Here is a 15,871-nt window from a genome sequence, read left to right as displayed (position 1 = left end):
AGTAAATATGCAGAAACTAATGTTCATCAGTGATTACCAGGGATGGGGGCGGAGAGGGGGATTCCCTCTCTAGATAGTAAAAAAAAAAAATTAGACACTTGTTATTTTTGGTGATGGGAAAGGTAACACTGAATGACGGTGAAGTGTGCACAGCTAGCTGAAGGTAAACAACGTCACTAAAAAGTACACAAGCAAAAAGGACCTGCTGGTAATTGCTATGGCATATATAATTTTGAAACAGTAGCAACAATAACCAAAAAACATGTATGTGGGTATATGTATCTGTATGTAAGCCTATGTGTATAAAAACAAAAACCTGTTGCTGTTGAGTTGATTCTGACTCATAGAGACCCTATCTGTGTGTATAGGTATGTATTTTTAGTGTATGCATATGTATACCTATATGCATCTATGTGACTGTATGCACAAATTTTCATATATATAATAAAGTACAGTTACAGATATTTCTCAGACATAACCAAATACCTTGTGGGATTGGACTTCTGGGTTTGAAGGATTAGGACCACAGTCTCATGCAACATCTAGATCAACTGGCATAATACAGTTAATAAAGTTATGTTCTCCATGCAAATTTGATAAGTAGTGTCTACGGCCTCAAAAGCTTGTGAGAGGCCATTTAAGATACAACTATGGGTCTTATGGGGCTCTACGTATCTGGAGTAAAAGAGAAGGAAGGAAACCAAAGCCTCAAAGAGGAAACTAGTTTACAGGACAAATAGTGTACATGAACCACAGTCACATTTATCTGGAGACCAGAAGAACCAGACCGTGCCCTGCTACCACTACCAACCATTCTGATCAGGGCCATGATAGATGGACCCTGATAGAACGGGAGAAAAATGTAAAACAGAACCTCAAATTCCTTAAAAAACAAAACAAAAAACAGACCTACTGGACTGGTTGAGACTGGAGGACTTCCTAAGACTACTGCTCTGAGATATTCTTCAAACCTTGAGCAGAAACTAATTTCTGAGGCCATCCTGTAGCTAAATAACAAATTGCCTCAAAAAATGATGAGTATCACCTATAAGTACCATGCTCCTTTAAAAAAACCACCTGTGAGAGCAGTCAAAAATTATTTTAAAACAAAGATGAGAATGTAAGGGCGCAGGGAAATGACATTTATGGAAACGGAAGAACTAGAATGGAAATAATAAGAATGTTCCCACATTGTGAAGAACGTAATTAATACCACTGAACAATTTACGTAGAAACTGTTGAGTAGGAACTTAAATTGCTGTGTAAACCTTCACTGAAAACACATTTTTAAAAAAGTATTGAGCTATGGCATACATACAGTATTCAGAAATCTTAAGTGCACACCTTGATGAATTTCTATATACACACATATGCGCTTGATAACTACCACCCAAATCAAGACATATAACATTTCCAACATTCTGGAAGACATCTTCACGCCCCATTTGCAGTAACCACTATTCAGACTTCTATCATTTGCCTATCATTAAACTTCATGTAATCATATAGTATGTAGTTCATTCTTTTGTATTACAGTCTATTATTTCATTACATAAATACACCACCATTTATTTAACCCTTCTGGTGGTGGGAAACATTTGAGCTGCTTCTAATTTTTATATTATACATAGCACTCATATAAACATTGGTGTGCATATCTTTCAGTGGACAAATGCACTCATTTATCTTGTCCTACCTAGGAGTGGAATTGTTGGGTTATAGGGTAGGTATAGGTTTAGTTTTAACAGATATTGTCCATTTTTTCCCAAGGTGATTGTAACAATTTTCACATTCACCAGAGGTGTATGAGAGTACCAGCTAAATTGATATTGTCAAAAGCTATTCTAGTAGATGTGTAATGTCATCTTGTTAATGCATATTTCCCTCATAATGGAGCGTGCTGACCGTCTTTGGTCATTTAGGTATCCTCTTTTGTGAAACTCCTATTCAAGAAATTTGCCTACTATTTTTAGTGTCCTATAAAAAAAAAAAATTTTTTTTAAAAATTTATTTGTAGTAGTTCTTTATACATTCTGGATAAAAGCCCTCTATCAGATCGCCAACGTTTTCCACCTGTCTATGATTTGCCTTTTCAATCTTTCAACATATCTTCTGATGAACGGAAGATCTTTTAAGTATAGTAATTTAGAATGAGCCCTGCTGGTGCAGTGGTTAAGCGCTCGGTCACTAACTGAAAGGTCTGCGGTTCGAACCCATCAGCGGCTCCACAGGAGAAAGATGTGGCAGTCTGCTTCTCTAAAGATGTCCAGCCTTGGAAACCCTATGGGGCAGTCCTGCTCTGTCCTACAAGGTCGCTGTGAGAGTCGGAATCAACTCCATGGCAACAGATTTGGCTTTGGTATAGTAATTTAATGTTTTGTTTAAGGATCTTTGCTGATGCCAAGGTCATTAAGATATTCTGCTGTTTTTGATTTTTTAACTTCATTGTTTTTACCTCTTTTTAAGCCTATGGTGTATTTCAAATTAACTTCTGTGTCTGGTGCTAGTGTCAGGTAAAGATCAAGATTCATTTTTTGGCATGCGGATATTCAACTGATTCAGTATAACTTATTGAAAAGCTACCCTTTTCCCTTTTGTTATAAATCAGATGAAATGATTTATGGATTCTCTACCTAAGCACTGTCCAACAGAAATACAATGTGAGGCACATTTGTAACTTTAAATTTTCTAGTAGCCACATTAGAAAAGGACAGATGAAACTGACTTTAATAATACACTTTATTTAAACCAACATATCCAAAATATTATGTCAATAATATTAAAAAATTAATGAAATATTTTATATTCCTTTTTTTCATATAAGTCTTGAAAATCCAGTGTGTGCTTTATACTTCCAGCACATTTCAACTTGTACTAGCCATATTTCATGTGCTCAATAGCAGCATGTAGTTAGTGGCTGTGGTATTGGACAGTGCGGCTCTACTCTGTTCTCCTGGTCTATTTATCTATCCCTTTGGTAATACTGGAGCCCTGGTGGTGCAGTAGTTAGTTAGGAGCTACAGCTGCTAACCAAAAAGCAGTTCGAATCCACCTGCTGCTCCTTGGAAACCTATGGGGCAGTTCTACTCTGCCCTTTAGCATTACTTTGAGTCCAAATCAACTCAACAGCAATGGGTTTGGTTTGGTTTTTATGACAATATCACTGTGTCTTAATTACTGTAGCTTCACTAATAAGCCTTGATATGGTATGTCTTCTGAGTTTAAGATTGTCTTGGCTATTCTAGGTCTTTTACATTTCCACATAAATTCTGGCATGTGTTTGTCAATTTACACACCCATTCACACCCAACCCTGCTGGATTTTGACTGGGGCTGAATTACGGACATCATAACAAAATTGAATCTATATACACAGTATTCACTTCATTTATTTAGGTCTTGAATTTCTTGTAGCAATGTTTTTAGTACAGAGGACTTGCATATCTTTGGACAATTATTCATGGGTTTCTGATATTTTGATGCTATTATACATAGTATTTTAAAATATTCCTTTCCTAATTTTTTAACTGGTTTATAAAAATACAATGAATTTTTGTATATGGTCCTTGTATCCAACAACTTTGCTTAATTCACATTCATTAATTCTAATGACTTGTTTGTAGACTGTAGAATTTTCTACATACACAACCATGTCATCGGTAAATAGTGACAGTTTTACTTCTTCCTTTCCAATCTTTAAACTTTTTATCTCATTACAGTGGTCAGGACCTCCAATACATTGCTGAATAGAAATGGTCATAGTGGAATCTTTTTCTTACAGCCAAAGTCAGGGGGAAAACATTCAATATTCTGCCATTTAATATAATATTAGCCGTCAGTTTTGCTACAGTAGTTTTTAAGAGTTTCTCTCAGTCTTTGGCTTTCTACAGTTTAACCAAGACACACCTAGGTATGGTTTCTCTTTGTATTTTTCTCGCTTGAGGGTATCCTGACTTTTAATCTATTGGTTGGTACCTTTCATCAGTTAATGGGAATTCTTGTCCATTATATCTTCAAATATAGCTTCTGCTCTAATCTCTCCTTTATGTTTAGGACTTAAATCAGATATGCATTAGACTTTTTAATTGTATCCCACTTGCCTGTTATGCTTTTCTGCTTGCTCTATTCTATACATTCTTTTTCTCTCTGTGCTTCAGTTTAGAAATTTTCTATTCATCTGTCTCCAACTTCACTAATCTTATCTTTTGTATACAGTCTGCTTTTAAACCCAACCATTGGGTTCTTAATTATATATATATATACATATACATATACATATATATACACACACACACACACCATTGGGTTCTTAATTATATATATATATATTTTTTAGTTCTCGAATGCTAATTTAATTCTCTTTCAGATTCATTTAAAATTTTGTTTTGTCCATCTTATTCTCTAACATATTAATAATAGTTATGTTAAAGTCCTTTTCTGCTAACTCCAATATGTGGATCATCTGGACTCTTACTGATAAAAATTTAGTCCACCTCTTGTTTCATCACATTCCTAGAATGTGAATGTATGATATCACCGATTGAGAGACTGGCATGTCTTTTTCCCCTGAACCATGAAACACCTGCCCTGTGGAGGTTTTAAGCTTAGCTCTTCAGCCTCCAATTCCAAAAATCCAAGCAGGTTAAGAATCTGACAAGTATCTTAAGTGAGAATTTGTTGTTTGTGATAGGCTCCATTCTTTTAGTGAGACATTGTCTTCTAAGTACCATGAGACTGTGAAATCTCAATCGCCTTTCTGGTCAAGACCCTAGCCTCTTGTGCCACCCTAGAATTCTGCAAAATTCAGATTTCCCCCCTGGGTTGGGAATTCCTTTAGTTTCCAATCATTTCACCAGCCCTGAATAATCAATCACCAGCAGGGTCAGACAAAGAGAATAGTCTCTTAGTTTGGGCCAAACCTGATGTTCAGTACACGACCAGGCTTGGTGAATGTTACTACAGAAGAGCCAGCAATGGTCAGCTCACCTAGGGATGGCTCTTCACTGTTTAGAATTTTAGTTTATCTAATTTTCTTGCTTCCACAGCTATATGATGTGCTTAAAACTATGATTTTTGCAATGTGTCCTTTTAAAATTTTGTGCGGTGTTGGCCTCTCCAGGACCACCTATACCTTACCTGGACCTGGAAATCCTCCGACATTAACCCTCATCACTGGCGTTCCCTGGGGGCATGGCTTTGAGTCTCTTCTCTTTTCTATCTATACTCATATTCTTGGTGATCTCAACCAGTCTCATAGTTTTAAGTACTTGCTACATTTTTGATGTCTCCCAAATTTATACATTCAGCTCAGAAGCACTCCATACTCATGTATATAATTGTTATTTGACATCTCCACTTCAATATTTAACAGCTATTTCAAACTTAAAATGTCCAAAAACTAAACTCCAATCTCCTAGCCAAACCCTCATCTCTACCTCTTTTACATATAGTCTTCCTGAGCTCTTTAGCATTCAGCTTTCATAAATGGTGACTACCTTTCCTACCTACCACCAAAGCTAAAATGTGTACCCTTGACTAGCAAGCAAGCATTTATGTGTTGTATATATACACTGAAAGGAACATTGTTCTCTTCCTTACTAAATTGCTTCAAATGTTCTCCTATTCTTACCTAATATGAAGAACATATAAAGACGGTCTGATGGTAAAATTGTAATTGCTATTCAGAGTATTTTACCAACATCAAATCCAAGAATATCTTAATACTTGGATGAAGAAAGCACAGCTCTTTACTCTGAGTATTAAAAGAATGAAGGGCTTAAAACACTCTTCATGATAGAAAAATTTCAAGTAAAAATTAAGGAATTTGAAACAAAATTTCAATTTATTTTCGTACACTGGTTGAAGTATGGGTCTGAACACTGATGTTAAAAAAAAAAATCAATGATGATCCCCAAAATACTATAAAAAAATTTTTTATTCTATTGTAATAACAGGAAAAGCAAGTTAACATTTTCAAAATACACATCAAAGTAGGAAGGGAACTCTGGAAGACCAGGATCTTTCTTTTCCAAACAGAGATTGTATATAAGCATGATAATGTGTGTATAAACATGCAGTGTATACAGAAACACACAGATATAAACTAAATCTGCTTGCCAAAGATACTTCCACAACTGCCATCTGTTCATAACTGCTTGGAATTTTCTCAAATTATCCTTCAAAGAAGACCATTTTAACTCATTCACTTTTAAGTCAGAGGATTCATATAATTAAAAAAAAATTTTTTTTTTTTAGGAAAAGTTTCAAGTTTTCAACCCTATTTACCCCAACCTCTCACCCCAACCTCAAGCAATCACCTCATCTACTTCCGTTTAGCTAACCCACATAAGGGGGTCTAGCAAGAAGAGAACTGCTTTCTAAATCAACGAACATGTGCCAAGTGCTATGGAGGGTACAAAAGCAGCCTCAAACATAATGTCCAATCTAAAGGGGCTTACATTCATTCAGGGAAGACAAAATAAACATATTTATCTTAGAAGTGTCCCAGGGTAAATGCTAGTTGGTGTAATAGTAGTTATGAGCCCAATGAGAGTTCAGAAAGAGTGAGAACAGCCTGGACTTCAGAGACTAAGCTGAAGGTCCACAGAAGAGGACAGCAATGAGGCAGGCAAGGAGAAATGAGCCAAAAGAATAAATGAACCCAAGTACAGGAACTATGGTGCACAGTTGGAATACTAAGTAACCTGTCTTATTCAAGCAGAAACATTATACAGAAGGAGGAGTGGAAATAAATGAGGATGAATAGGTAGGGTGTGGCCACACTTTTTTTTTTTCAAATCCAGTTTTGATCTAGTACAGAATTTAAGAAGTAGCCACTGTAGATTTCTAGAGCAAATTACTGAGAAGATAGTAATACTGTGGGAAAATTTAATCTGGTAATGGAGTAGGGAGGACAGAGACTTACAGCAGGGAATTAGAAAAGTGCCTACAGCAGTAATTTGAACATTGGCTCAGCACAGATGGTGGCAGCAGAAACCCAGAGGAAACAAATATAGGAAAGAATCTGAAGAAAACCAGTATGGGACCTGGTGGTTGTAGCCAATGAAGAAATGGAAGAGTCAAAACTGCATTCACCCAGCTGAATGGGTACGAGCCTAATGAGGAAAGTCTAGAACTGATGCCCCTGCACCAAGTAACACACCCAGACAGTAGTGAGTAACTTTAGGAAAGGTGGTCTGTCTGCTGGTGCAAGTGCCAGCGTGAAGCGAGAAAATAGATGAATGCCAGAGGAAAAATATGCCCTCATAAAAAACTGAGAAAACAAGAGCCTAGGAGGGAAGAAAAATATCTTTCTTGTCTTTCTACTCTAGAAGTTATGTTAAATCATACCTGTTCTACATGGTGGATTCTAAGCACGTTTATTCATTCATTAAATAAGTATATGATAATTATAACTGTTATGGGTTGAATTGTTTCCCCTCAAAATATGTGTTGTAAATCCTAACCCCCATACCTCTAGTTATAATCCCATTTGAGAATGGGTTTTATTATATTAATGGGACAATGTTAGTTTAGGGTGTGTCTTAATCTCTTTTGGGATAGAAAGGAGAAGATTAAGCAAACAAGCACAAACAGAGGGGAACACACACAACACATGATTGCCAAGGAACCTAGAAATAGAAGCTAGAAAGGGACAAGGACCCTCCCCCACAGTGGACAGAGAGAGGGAGCCTTCCCTTAGAACTGGCATCCTGTGCTCAGACTTTAGCCTCCTGAACTGTGAGAAAATAAATTTGTCTGTTAAAGCCATCGATCCATAGTACTTCTGTAATAGCAGCACTGGAGATCTAAGACAGTGGAAGTGGGTTTGGAATTGGGTAATGGGTAAAGGCTGGACGGAATTATGATGTGATTCACAGAGTAAGGTCTATTTCGCCTTGAAGGTAAGGGTGGCTCTGATGAGGGCTCAGAAAGAACTGAGAGCCGTGAGGAGAGCATCTATCGTCATGAACAGAACGCTGCCGGAAATGGGGATGTGAAGCGTGCTTTTGATGAGACTTTAAAAGGAAACGATGAACATATGATTGTACGCTGGAGGGAAGGTGATTTTTTTTAAGCAGTGGCAAAGAGCTTGTATAAATTATGTTCAAAAATCTGAGGAAAGGCAGAACTTGTAAATGATGAACTTGTATACTTGGCTGAGGCAATTTCTAGGCAAGATCTTAACAGGGTAGCAAGAGTTTCTCCTTGCCTCTTACTGGAGAATGCGGGAAGAAAGAGATGGATTTAAAAATGAACTGAGCAAAATGAACCCAAAACTTAAAGATCTGGAAAATTCTGTTGTACAAACTAAGGACACACACCCTAGAATTCTCACCAAGGACTTGATGTCTCAATGTTTTGTTATAGAGATTAAGCCTGTGACTGATGGATCTACTCATCCAGCAAAACAAAAATCCCATCAGCTTAGACTGAAAGGAAAAGAGATCATACAAAATGAAGGAAAGCTGCCTGCCTCCTGGAATTCTACAGGCAGGAAGCTGGCTAATGGAGCGACTTGATTCCAAACATCTGTTGGCTTCCAAGAAAAGGACCATTCTTGGAGTTCAGAGATAAGCAGAAATGCTGGAAGGAGTACGGAAAGCAGGACAGCCACGGTTTCAAAGGGTGGAGTCACAGCCTCCTAGATCTTAAAGAGTCAGCTCTCCACCAACTAGGTTCTGGAATGTGGGGCTGCCATTTAGGTGAGTCAGAAAGGCAGGGCTCAAAGTTGAAGGGGCAGGACTGCCATGTCCCAGGGGCAGGAGAACGGAACCTGCCAGCACTGAGGGGATGGGGTTGCCCCTCAAATGGACTAGAATAGGGCCACCCAAAGCCAAGGCAGCAGAGCTGCCATACCAGCAGATCTGGAAGGTGGAGTTGAAGCCCAGGGCCAAGGGGACTCCACCCAGAATCCAGATAGCATGACCAACATTCAGTGTCTGGAGGATGAGACCATTACCCAGTTAGTCCTGAAAAACAGAGAATTATTCTCAAGCCTTGAGAGCTAATGTGATCTGTTCTGCTTGGTTTTGGACTTGTTTGGTACCCATTATCCCTTCTTTTCTCCAATTGCTTCCATTCGTAATGGAAATGTCTACCTCGTGCCTGTTCCACCACTGCACCTGGGAAGCAGAAAACTTGTATTCTCGATTCCACAGGTTCACAGATGAAGAGGAATTTTGCGCCAAGATGGAATATGCCTAATGTCTCACCCATATTTGATTTAGATGATTGAGAAGATGAGATTTTGGACTTGGAGTTGATTTAAGACTTTTGGGATGATGTGATGGGGCAAATGTGTTTTGTATGTGGGAAGGACATATATTTTTAGGGACCAAAGGGTGGAATGTTATGGATTAAAAGGTGTTGCCCAAATATATGTGTTATAAATCCTAACCCCTATACCTGTGGTTGGAATCCTGGTGGCACAGTGGTTAAGAGCTCAGCTGCTAACCAAAAGGTTGGTGGTTTGAATTCACCAGTGGCTACTGGAAACCTGGAAACTGTGGTGGAGTAGTGGTTAAGTGCTACAGCTGCTAACCAAGAGGTCGGCAGTTCGAATCCACCAGGCGCTCCTTGGAACCTCTATCGGGCAGTTCTACTCTGTCCTATAGGGTCGCTATGAGTCGGACTCTACTCGACAGCAGTGGGTTTGGTTTGGGTTTTCACTGGAAACCCTATGGGTCAGTTCTACTCTGTTCTATAGTCACTATGAGTCAGAATCAACTGGACAGCAACAGGTTTGGTTTTGGTATACCTGTGGTTATAATTCCATTTGAGAAAGGATTTTCTTTGTTATGTTAATGAGGCAGTATTACTTTAGGGTGTGTCTTAAATTACTATATTTTGAGATATAAAAGAGCAGATCAAGCAAGCAAGCAAGCACAGAGGGGAAGATACACAATACACGATTGCCAAATAACTTAGGAATAGAAGCTAAAGAGAGACAGGACCTTCCCCCAGAGCCGACGGACAGAGAGACAGCCTTCTCTTCTACAGCTGGTGTCCTGAATTTGGACTTTAGCCTCCTAAACTGTGAAAGAATAAATTTCTGTTGTTAAAGCCACCTACTTGTGGTATTTTTGTTATAGCAGCACTATATAACTAAAACAACAATTAAGTACAAGCCTTTATGATAGGTATTGCTGTGAAAACTATGATAAATTTAAAGGTGATACTTGTTTTGCAAAAGTTTACACTCTGCCTAAGAGAACAATCAAGAATGATATTCAAAACTGTATGGCACCTAAGATACAACTATTGGTCTCTTCCCATATGGAGCAAAGGAGGGTGAAGGAAACCAAAGACTTAAGGAAGCAATTAGTGCATAGGACTAACGGCCCACACAAAACACAGCCTCCTACAGCCTGAGACCAGGAGAATTAGACAGTGTACAGCTGCCACTAATGACCACTCTGACCAGGGACACAATAAAAGGTCCTGGTTAGAATGTGAGAAAAATGTAGAACCAAACTCAAATTCACAAAAAAGACCAGACTTACTGGACTGATAAAGACTGGAGGAACCCCTAAGACTATTGCCCTAAGACACCCTTTTAACCTGGAACAGAAGCCACTCCTGGAGGTCACCTTTCAGCCAAATAATGAACTGGCCTATAAAATAAACAATAACACCTATGAGGAACGTGTTCCTTAGAACACTCAATACAATCAACTACACGAGACAAAATGGGCAACATTTGCCCAAAAGCAAAGATGAGAAGGCAAGGACGGGCAAGGAAACTGGAGGGATGGAAACAGGGAGGCCAGGGTAGAAATGGGGAGAGTGCTGATACACTGCTGGGATAGTAAACAATGTCACAGAACACACTGTGAATAAATTGCTGAACGGGAAACTAGCTTGCTTTGTAAACTTTCACTTAAAACACAATGTTAAAAAAAAAAAAAGTTGGCAGAGGCACTAACAAATGAGAATAGCTGCAGGCTGTGAACAACTGGTGGAAGTGTGTAAGGGTTCCAGTAACTCTCAACTTTGGGAATAAATATGACAACAGTAACATTATGAAACAGAGGGTGAAAAGTACCATAACTAAGATTTCATCTAAAATGGCTCCTGAGAGTTAATGCAAATTTTACGATATTATGGAAACTCAAAGTCATGCTTGAGAGATACATAGAAAAAAAGATACACGTCTACCCTAAAACAACTTATGGATTAGAAGAAGGAAACAAAAAAGTAGGCAGGTTTAAAGGACAATGACGAAGTTAATGTATTTGAGTGCTATGGGAGCACACAGGAGGGGCACTAATCCCCAATTCTGGGGGAGTACAGAGCTTCCTGGAGGAAGTAACAACTGGGCTCTGTGCGCCAAGCAGAGGAAAAGACCAAAGAAGAGGATACTGTGTGCAAAGGCACAGAACAAGGCACAGGAGTTGAAGTCTCATTTAAAGTCTTTTTGTTCCCAGGGCAAAATTATACAGGTAATCCAAATTGTAGAAGGCATTAACTGAGACAGCCTGGTAAAAGTCTATACATTGTGAATACACCACAGAACTGTGAAAGGCTGTCTGTGTTCCAGGTACCAATATCAGTCTGAGAAACATATGGAAGCAAGAGTCAGTTAGGATGGAAACCTATTTTTTGACCCTGAATTTCATCCCAAGTCAGGTCTCGGGACTGTCCTCTGGATTCTAAGAGCAGGTCTGTACTAATATGCCAGTCTTGTTTTAGAATAAATTGTGTGTAAAGATGTTTTTAGCAACTCACCACTAGGTAACCAATGCTGAGGTTGCAATCTGGGGCTGGGACAGGGGCCGGCAGTCACAGAATCGGGCTGAGCATGCTGAAAAGACACCACACAGATGTGCAGAGGGGTGGCGGCGGGGTCTTTCTGATGGCGACTCCACACCCCTCTCTGCCCCAAGCTAATACAATCAGGAAGGCAGACCCAGCCTAGCCAAAGGGCCTCAGGAGAAGGACATATGAAAAAGTTTCTTCTTCAACTGATTTTCTGTGCCACTGTATTGCCTTGAATGCTAGATGAGATCTACGGTTTTCAAGCTTTGCTTTAGCCAAAATCTTTGTTCAAACCTCAGCAGGAAATCCAAAACATAAAATGGATGCAAGTGGAGCTGTTTTGGTTTTGCAGCAGCTAGGGTTCCCTGGAGCACTAATGTGAAAACTGCTCAAGAAGCCCATCTCTCCAGTCCCGTCACAGACTACCTGCCAGCCCTGCAGGTGGGCCAGGCTTTTAGCATGGAGGCCAGAACTATGGCTGCCTCTATGAACATCCAGGCCAAACCCACCTATCAGGCCTCCTACTTTCTTAAATTCAGTAAAAAATCTTGAGGCATGATTAATGTAAATTCAGATCCCATCTTAGGTTACACCATATACAAACCTTTTCTTTATTGTACCTTTACGGGAGGGGCAAAGCCTTATTAAGATACATAAAACTATTTTTTGTCAGGATCAGCTAATGCGGCCCTTCAGGTACTAGGGGAGAAGTCATAATAACAATAGAAATATGGTTAATGTTTTAGGCTAAATGACTAGTAGGAGAAAACAAAATCGCTTATAGTGTTTTAACTACCAAACCAGCCATAAAATCCCCAAGGAAGCAAAATCCATTATTAAAGCAACATAATCCTATCACCTCATGGCAGTCTTGCAAGAACTATTCTTAACTATTTGCTTGAAAAGTACTGCAATGACAATACATCAAATTATTATTCCTATTAAGTGTTACAGTCATTAGTTGGATAATCCTGAGCAGGGAGACATGAAACCAACTCTTCTGGGCTAGTCACTGATTACTGCTGCTATGTAACTCTGACCTGGATTGTTCTCTACCTTAGTTTCCTGATTGTTAAAATGGGAACAATAACCCCTGCTCCTACTTACTTCCCATGCAAGCAGAGCGTGAAAGGATATGTGAAATTATTAAGCTGGAGGAAAGTTGGTTTAAGAAGATAAAGTATTATCGGCTACAGTAAGACACACTAGCATCCAGGAGGGAGGAGAGGTATTTGTGCGGCTGCCGCTCACATAGAGAGCATGAATTCTGCCAAGTCAGTGATGGTAACTCTGTGAAAACAGACAGCCTGTGTTCCAGAATGTGCTGTTGGCAACAACGGCCCTCCCACACACACAGCCTGCTGCTTCTTTTGCTTGCAATTTCTTCTCTATAAGCTCCTTGGCACAGACCTCCACCTTTTCAACATTTACCCTCTTCCCTTCTAGTATCTGTGTATAAGGTCCTAAAGCTATTCCTCTTCCTCCTTGACACTGCTGCCAATGGAAATGCTGCCAATGGAAATTCCTATAATGTAGATACAGCCATCCTGCTTCTCTGCTTGAACCCATCTATCCATCATTCAATCTACAGTACAAAGGCCAAATATCTTAGCCAGTATCCAAGGTCCTGCAGAATCGGACTCTTCCTACCACTCTGCCCTTATCCTCCACCACCACGAGGTAGGAGATCAAATAAGACCCCGTAGTCCAGCCATGCTCAGCTATTTGCCATACCACAACCTGTAGTACCGTTCAGGCTCTGGGGCCTTAGTTCATGTCAGAAATGCCCCTCCTAAATCCTTGTCCTCTGATGTCCCTGACTTCCCCCCTTCCTGACCACTCCTCCTTCTGTGTAGCCACTGTATTCTAGCACATACTTCTAGGGCTGCATTTACCAATCACTGGTATGAGAGGCAGGGGTCTACTTCAGGAGAGTCAGGAAAGCTCTCTCTGAGGAGATAACACTTTAGATGAAACTGAAACAATGGTGATCCAGTAATGTAAAGCGTGTGGTAAAAAGCATTTTAGGCAGAAGGAACAACATAAGCGAAGGCCTGCAGGTGGGAAAGAACTGTTAGTTCAAGGCATTAAAGATGGCTACTGTGGCTGTGGCTAGAGAGTAATATGAGTAATAGATTTGATGAGATAGGACAGCGTGATTGTGGAGGGTACTGCTGGCCACAGAAAGGAGTCTTAATTTTACTCTGATTTTAACAGGAAGCCACTAGAAGGTTATAAGAAGCACTTAAAATTATCTAATTTATGCTTCAGCAAAAAGCCACATAACTCAGTCAAGTAGGCCAAAACGACTGCCAAGCCACGGTCAGCACCCTCAACCAAAGGCATACCTCTGCCTGCCAAGCCAGTGTAGAAGCCGAGAGGGCGGATGTTCGGCCAGCTCCAAGAACAGCGATTGTTTCCCCGTCATCATCCACCACTTTGAAGTCCAGATCCTCGTTGTATTTTCTGCGCTTCACTTGCCGTCCCGAGCGTCGTTTCTGCAGGGCAAACATAGCCCATCAGAGAGGAGCTCTGTGAGTCAAAGGCAAAGCTTGTTCATGAATATTCTCATCTCCACTTACTAACATGCAGAGAAGAGCTTTCTCACTTTACAAAAGAAATCTTCCTTAAACACAACTCTTTTAAGAGCTAAATTAACTCGAAATGGGATCTAGCTGAGGGAGGGAATGAAAGTCTACTCTCCAAATTGCTAGGATCCACTGAGAAGGTGCAGTCACACAATTCAGTGAGGCGCGTTTTATTGATCAGTGGAAGTGACTTTTTTCTCCTTTTTGGAATAAGTTTCCATTCAGTAAAACTGGGGTAGGGGTGAACACCATCATCTCTGAGATCCCTTTTAGCTCTAGCTGGAAGCTCAGATTTTGACAATATGACAGTATTTTGTTATGTTTTGTTTTACATTTCCTTGAATTCACCATACCACATACTCCTAAGTAGTTTAAAAAACCAATACTAATTAGGGCTTACTTTGAGACTCTCATAACACCCCTTAAAACACAAGGAGACATCCCAAGTGTGACAAACAAGGCTTGTGAGTCACCATCTAAGGACTTATCTATAATTAAGTAGCTTCTGACCTTTTAGAGAGTGAACATTCAAAAACAAAACAGCTCGGCAGCTTTCCTCAAACAGAAAACCACCCGGTTTGTCTCTATGTACTCATCATATCCAAGCACAGAAAGACTTCAGAGAATCATTCACCAGCTGGCTCACTTTCAAATACTTAAACCTTAAAAAACAAATACAAAAGCAAAACCCCACTTTCCTTCTCTTCTGAAGAAACCTCCAGGGTCTCCTCTCTCTGTTCCCTGTTTCTTCACTATCACTTTTGTGACATTTAAGTTAGGAATTGCAGATAAAAACCTCTCCCCCAATGCCTTCCCCACCATACAGGTTACACAGGTCACCATCCTGCAAACACTTAATGCAATGCCAACTCCCATCAACCTGACGTGCTTGCTCCTCTGTCAAACTTGATACCTAACAGCCAAGAGACCCAGTTTCTAGGCAGTGCGGGAGTCTCTGCCCTGATGCCCCAGATACTACTACTTATTACCACTTAAGACATTAGGAGTTGACACCTTCCTACAATGAAGATCATCCAGAAACGTATGAGGGTGCACAGGATCTTTGAAGATATAGTAAGTCAATCTAATTTTAAAAGGTCCCCTTGAAGCAGCAAGGCTCAGATAGGCTGCTAAGGATATCAGAGGAAACAGCTCTTTCAAATATTAGAATTCATGTCCAGGAGAGGTTGCCTGAAATCAGGGAGAAAATTCCTGCCAATGTCATGGGTATACCTTGGCATGTTTTAGGAATCAGATTTAAGTGGGTAATTTCTTGTTTCCATGTTTGCCCAAACCTTCCTGTTCTGGCATAATGAATACATCTCTGGCATTCCCAGCATCTGGGATTATGAAAATGTCCTCGTACAGACTGGCCCAGCACTCTTGAGCCCTGAATACATTACCTACATGGTGAAATAGACTCTGAACCATATCTGCCTGGCTCAAAACTCCATTTCCCACATCAGCTCCCTCTGCAGTCTAATATCATGCTACTTTCCAAAAAGAAAGCAAACACTCTAAAAA

The 15,871-nt window shown here is 39.9% G+C and overlaps 1 protein-coding gene across 7 annotated transcripts in view; it reads right to left on the bottom strand.

Annotated features, from left to right (window-relative positions):
* CHD6 (chromodomain helicase DNA binding protein 6) overlaps nucleotides 1–15,871 on the bottom strand; it is a 230,676-nt gene that overhangs the window by 121,165 nt on the left and 93,640 nt on the right. For all 7 annotated transcript variants that reach the window (XM_049869932.1, XM_049869935.1, XM_049869938.1 and 4 more), the window contains one exon: nucleotides 14,108–14,257. In XM_049869932.1, coding sequence (XP_049725889.1) covers nucleotides 14,108–14,257 — 150 coding nt within the window. The remainder of the gene's footprint in view (nucleotides 1–14,107; nucleotides 14,258–15,871) is intronic.

Source organism: Elephas maximus, chromosome 25 (genome assembly GCF_024166365.1).
Source record: "Elephas maximus indicus isolate mEleMax1 chromosome 25, mEleMax1 primary haplotype, whole genome shotgun sequence".
Taxonomy (NCBI): Eukaryota; Metazoa; Chordata; class Mammalia; order Proboscidea; family Elephantidae; genus Elephas; species Elephas maximus.
Note: the sequence above shows the minus strand (reverse complement) of the source record. Positions and strands in the feature narration are given on the sequence as shown.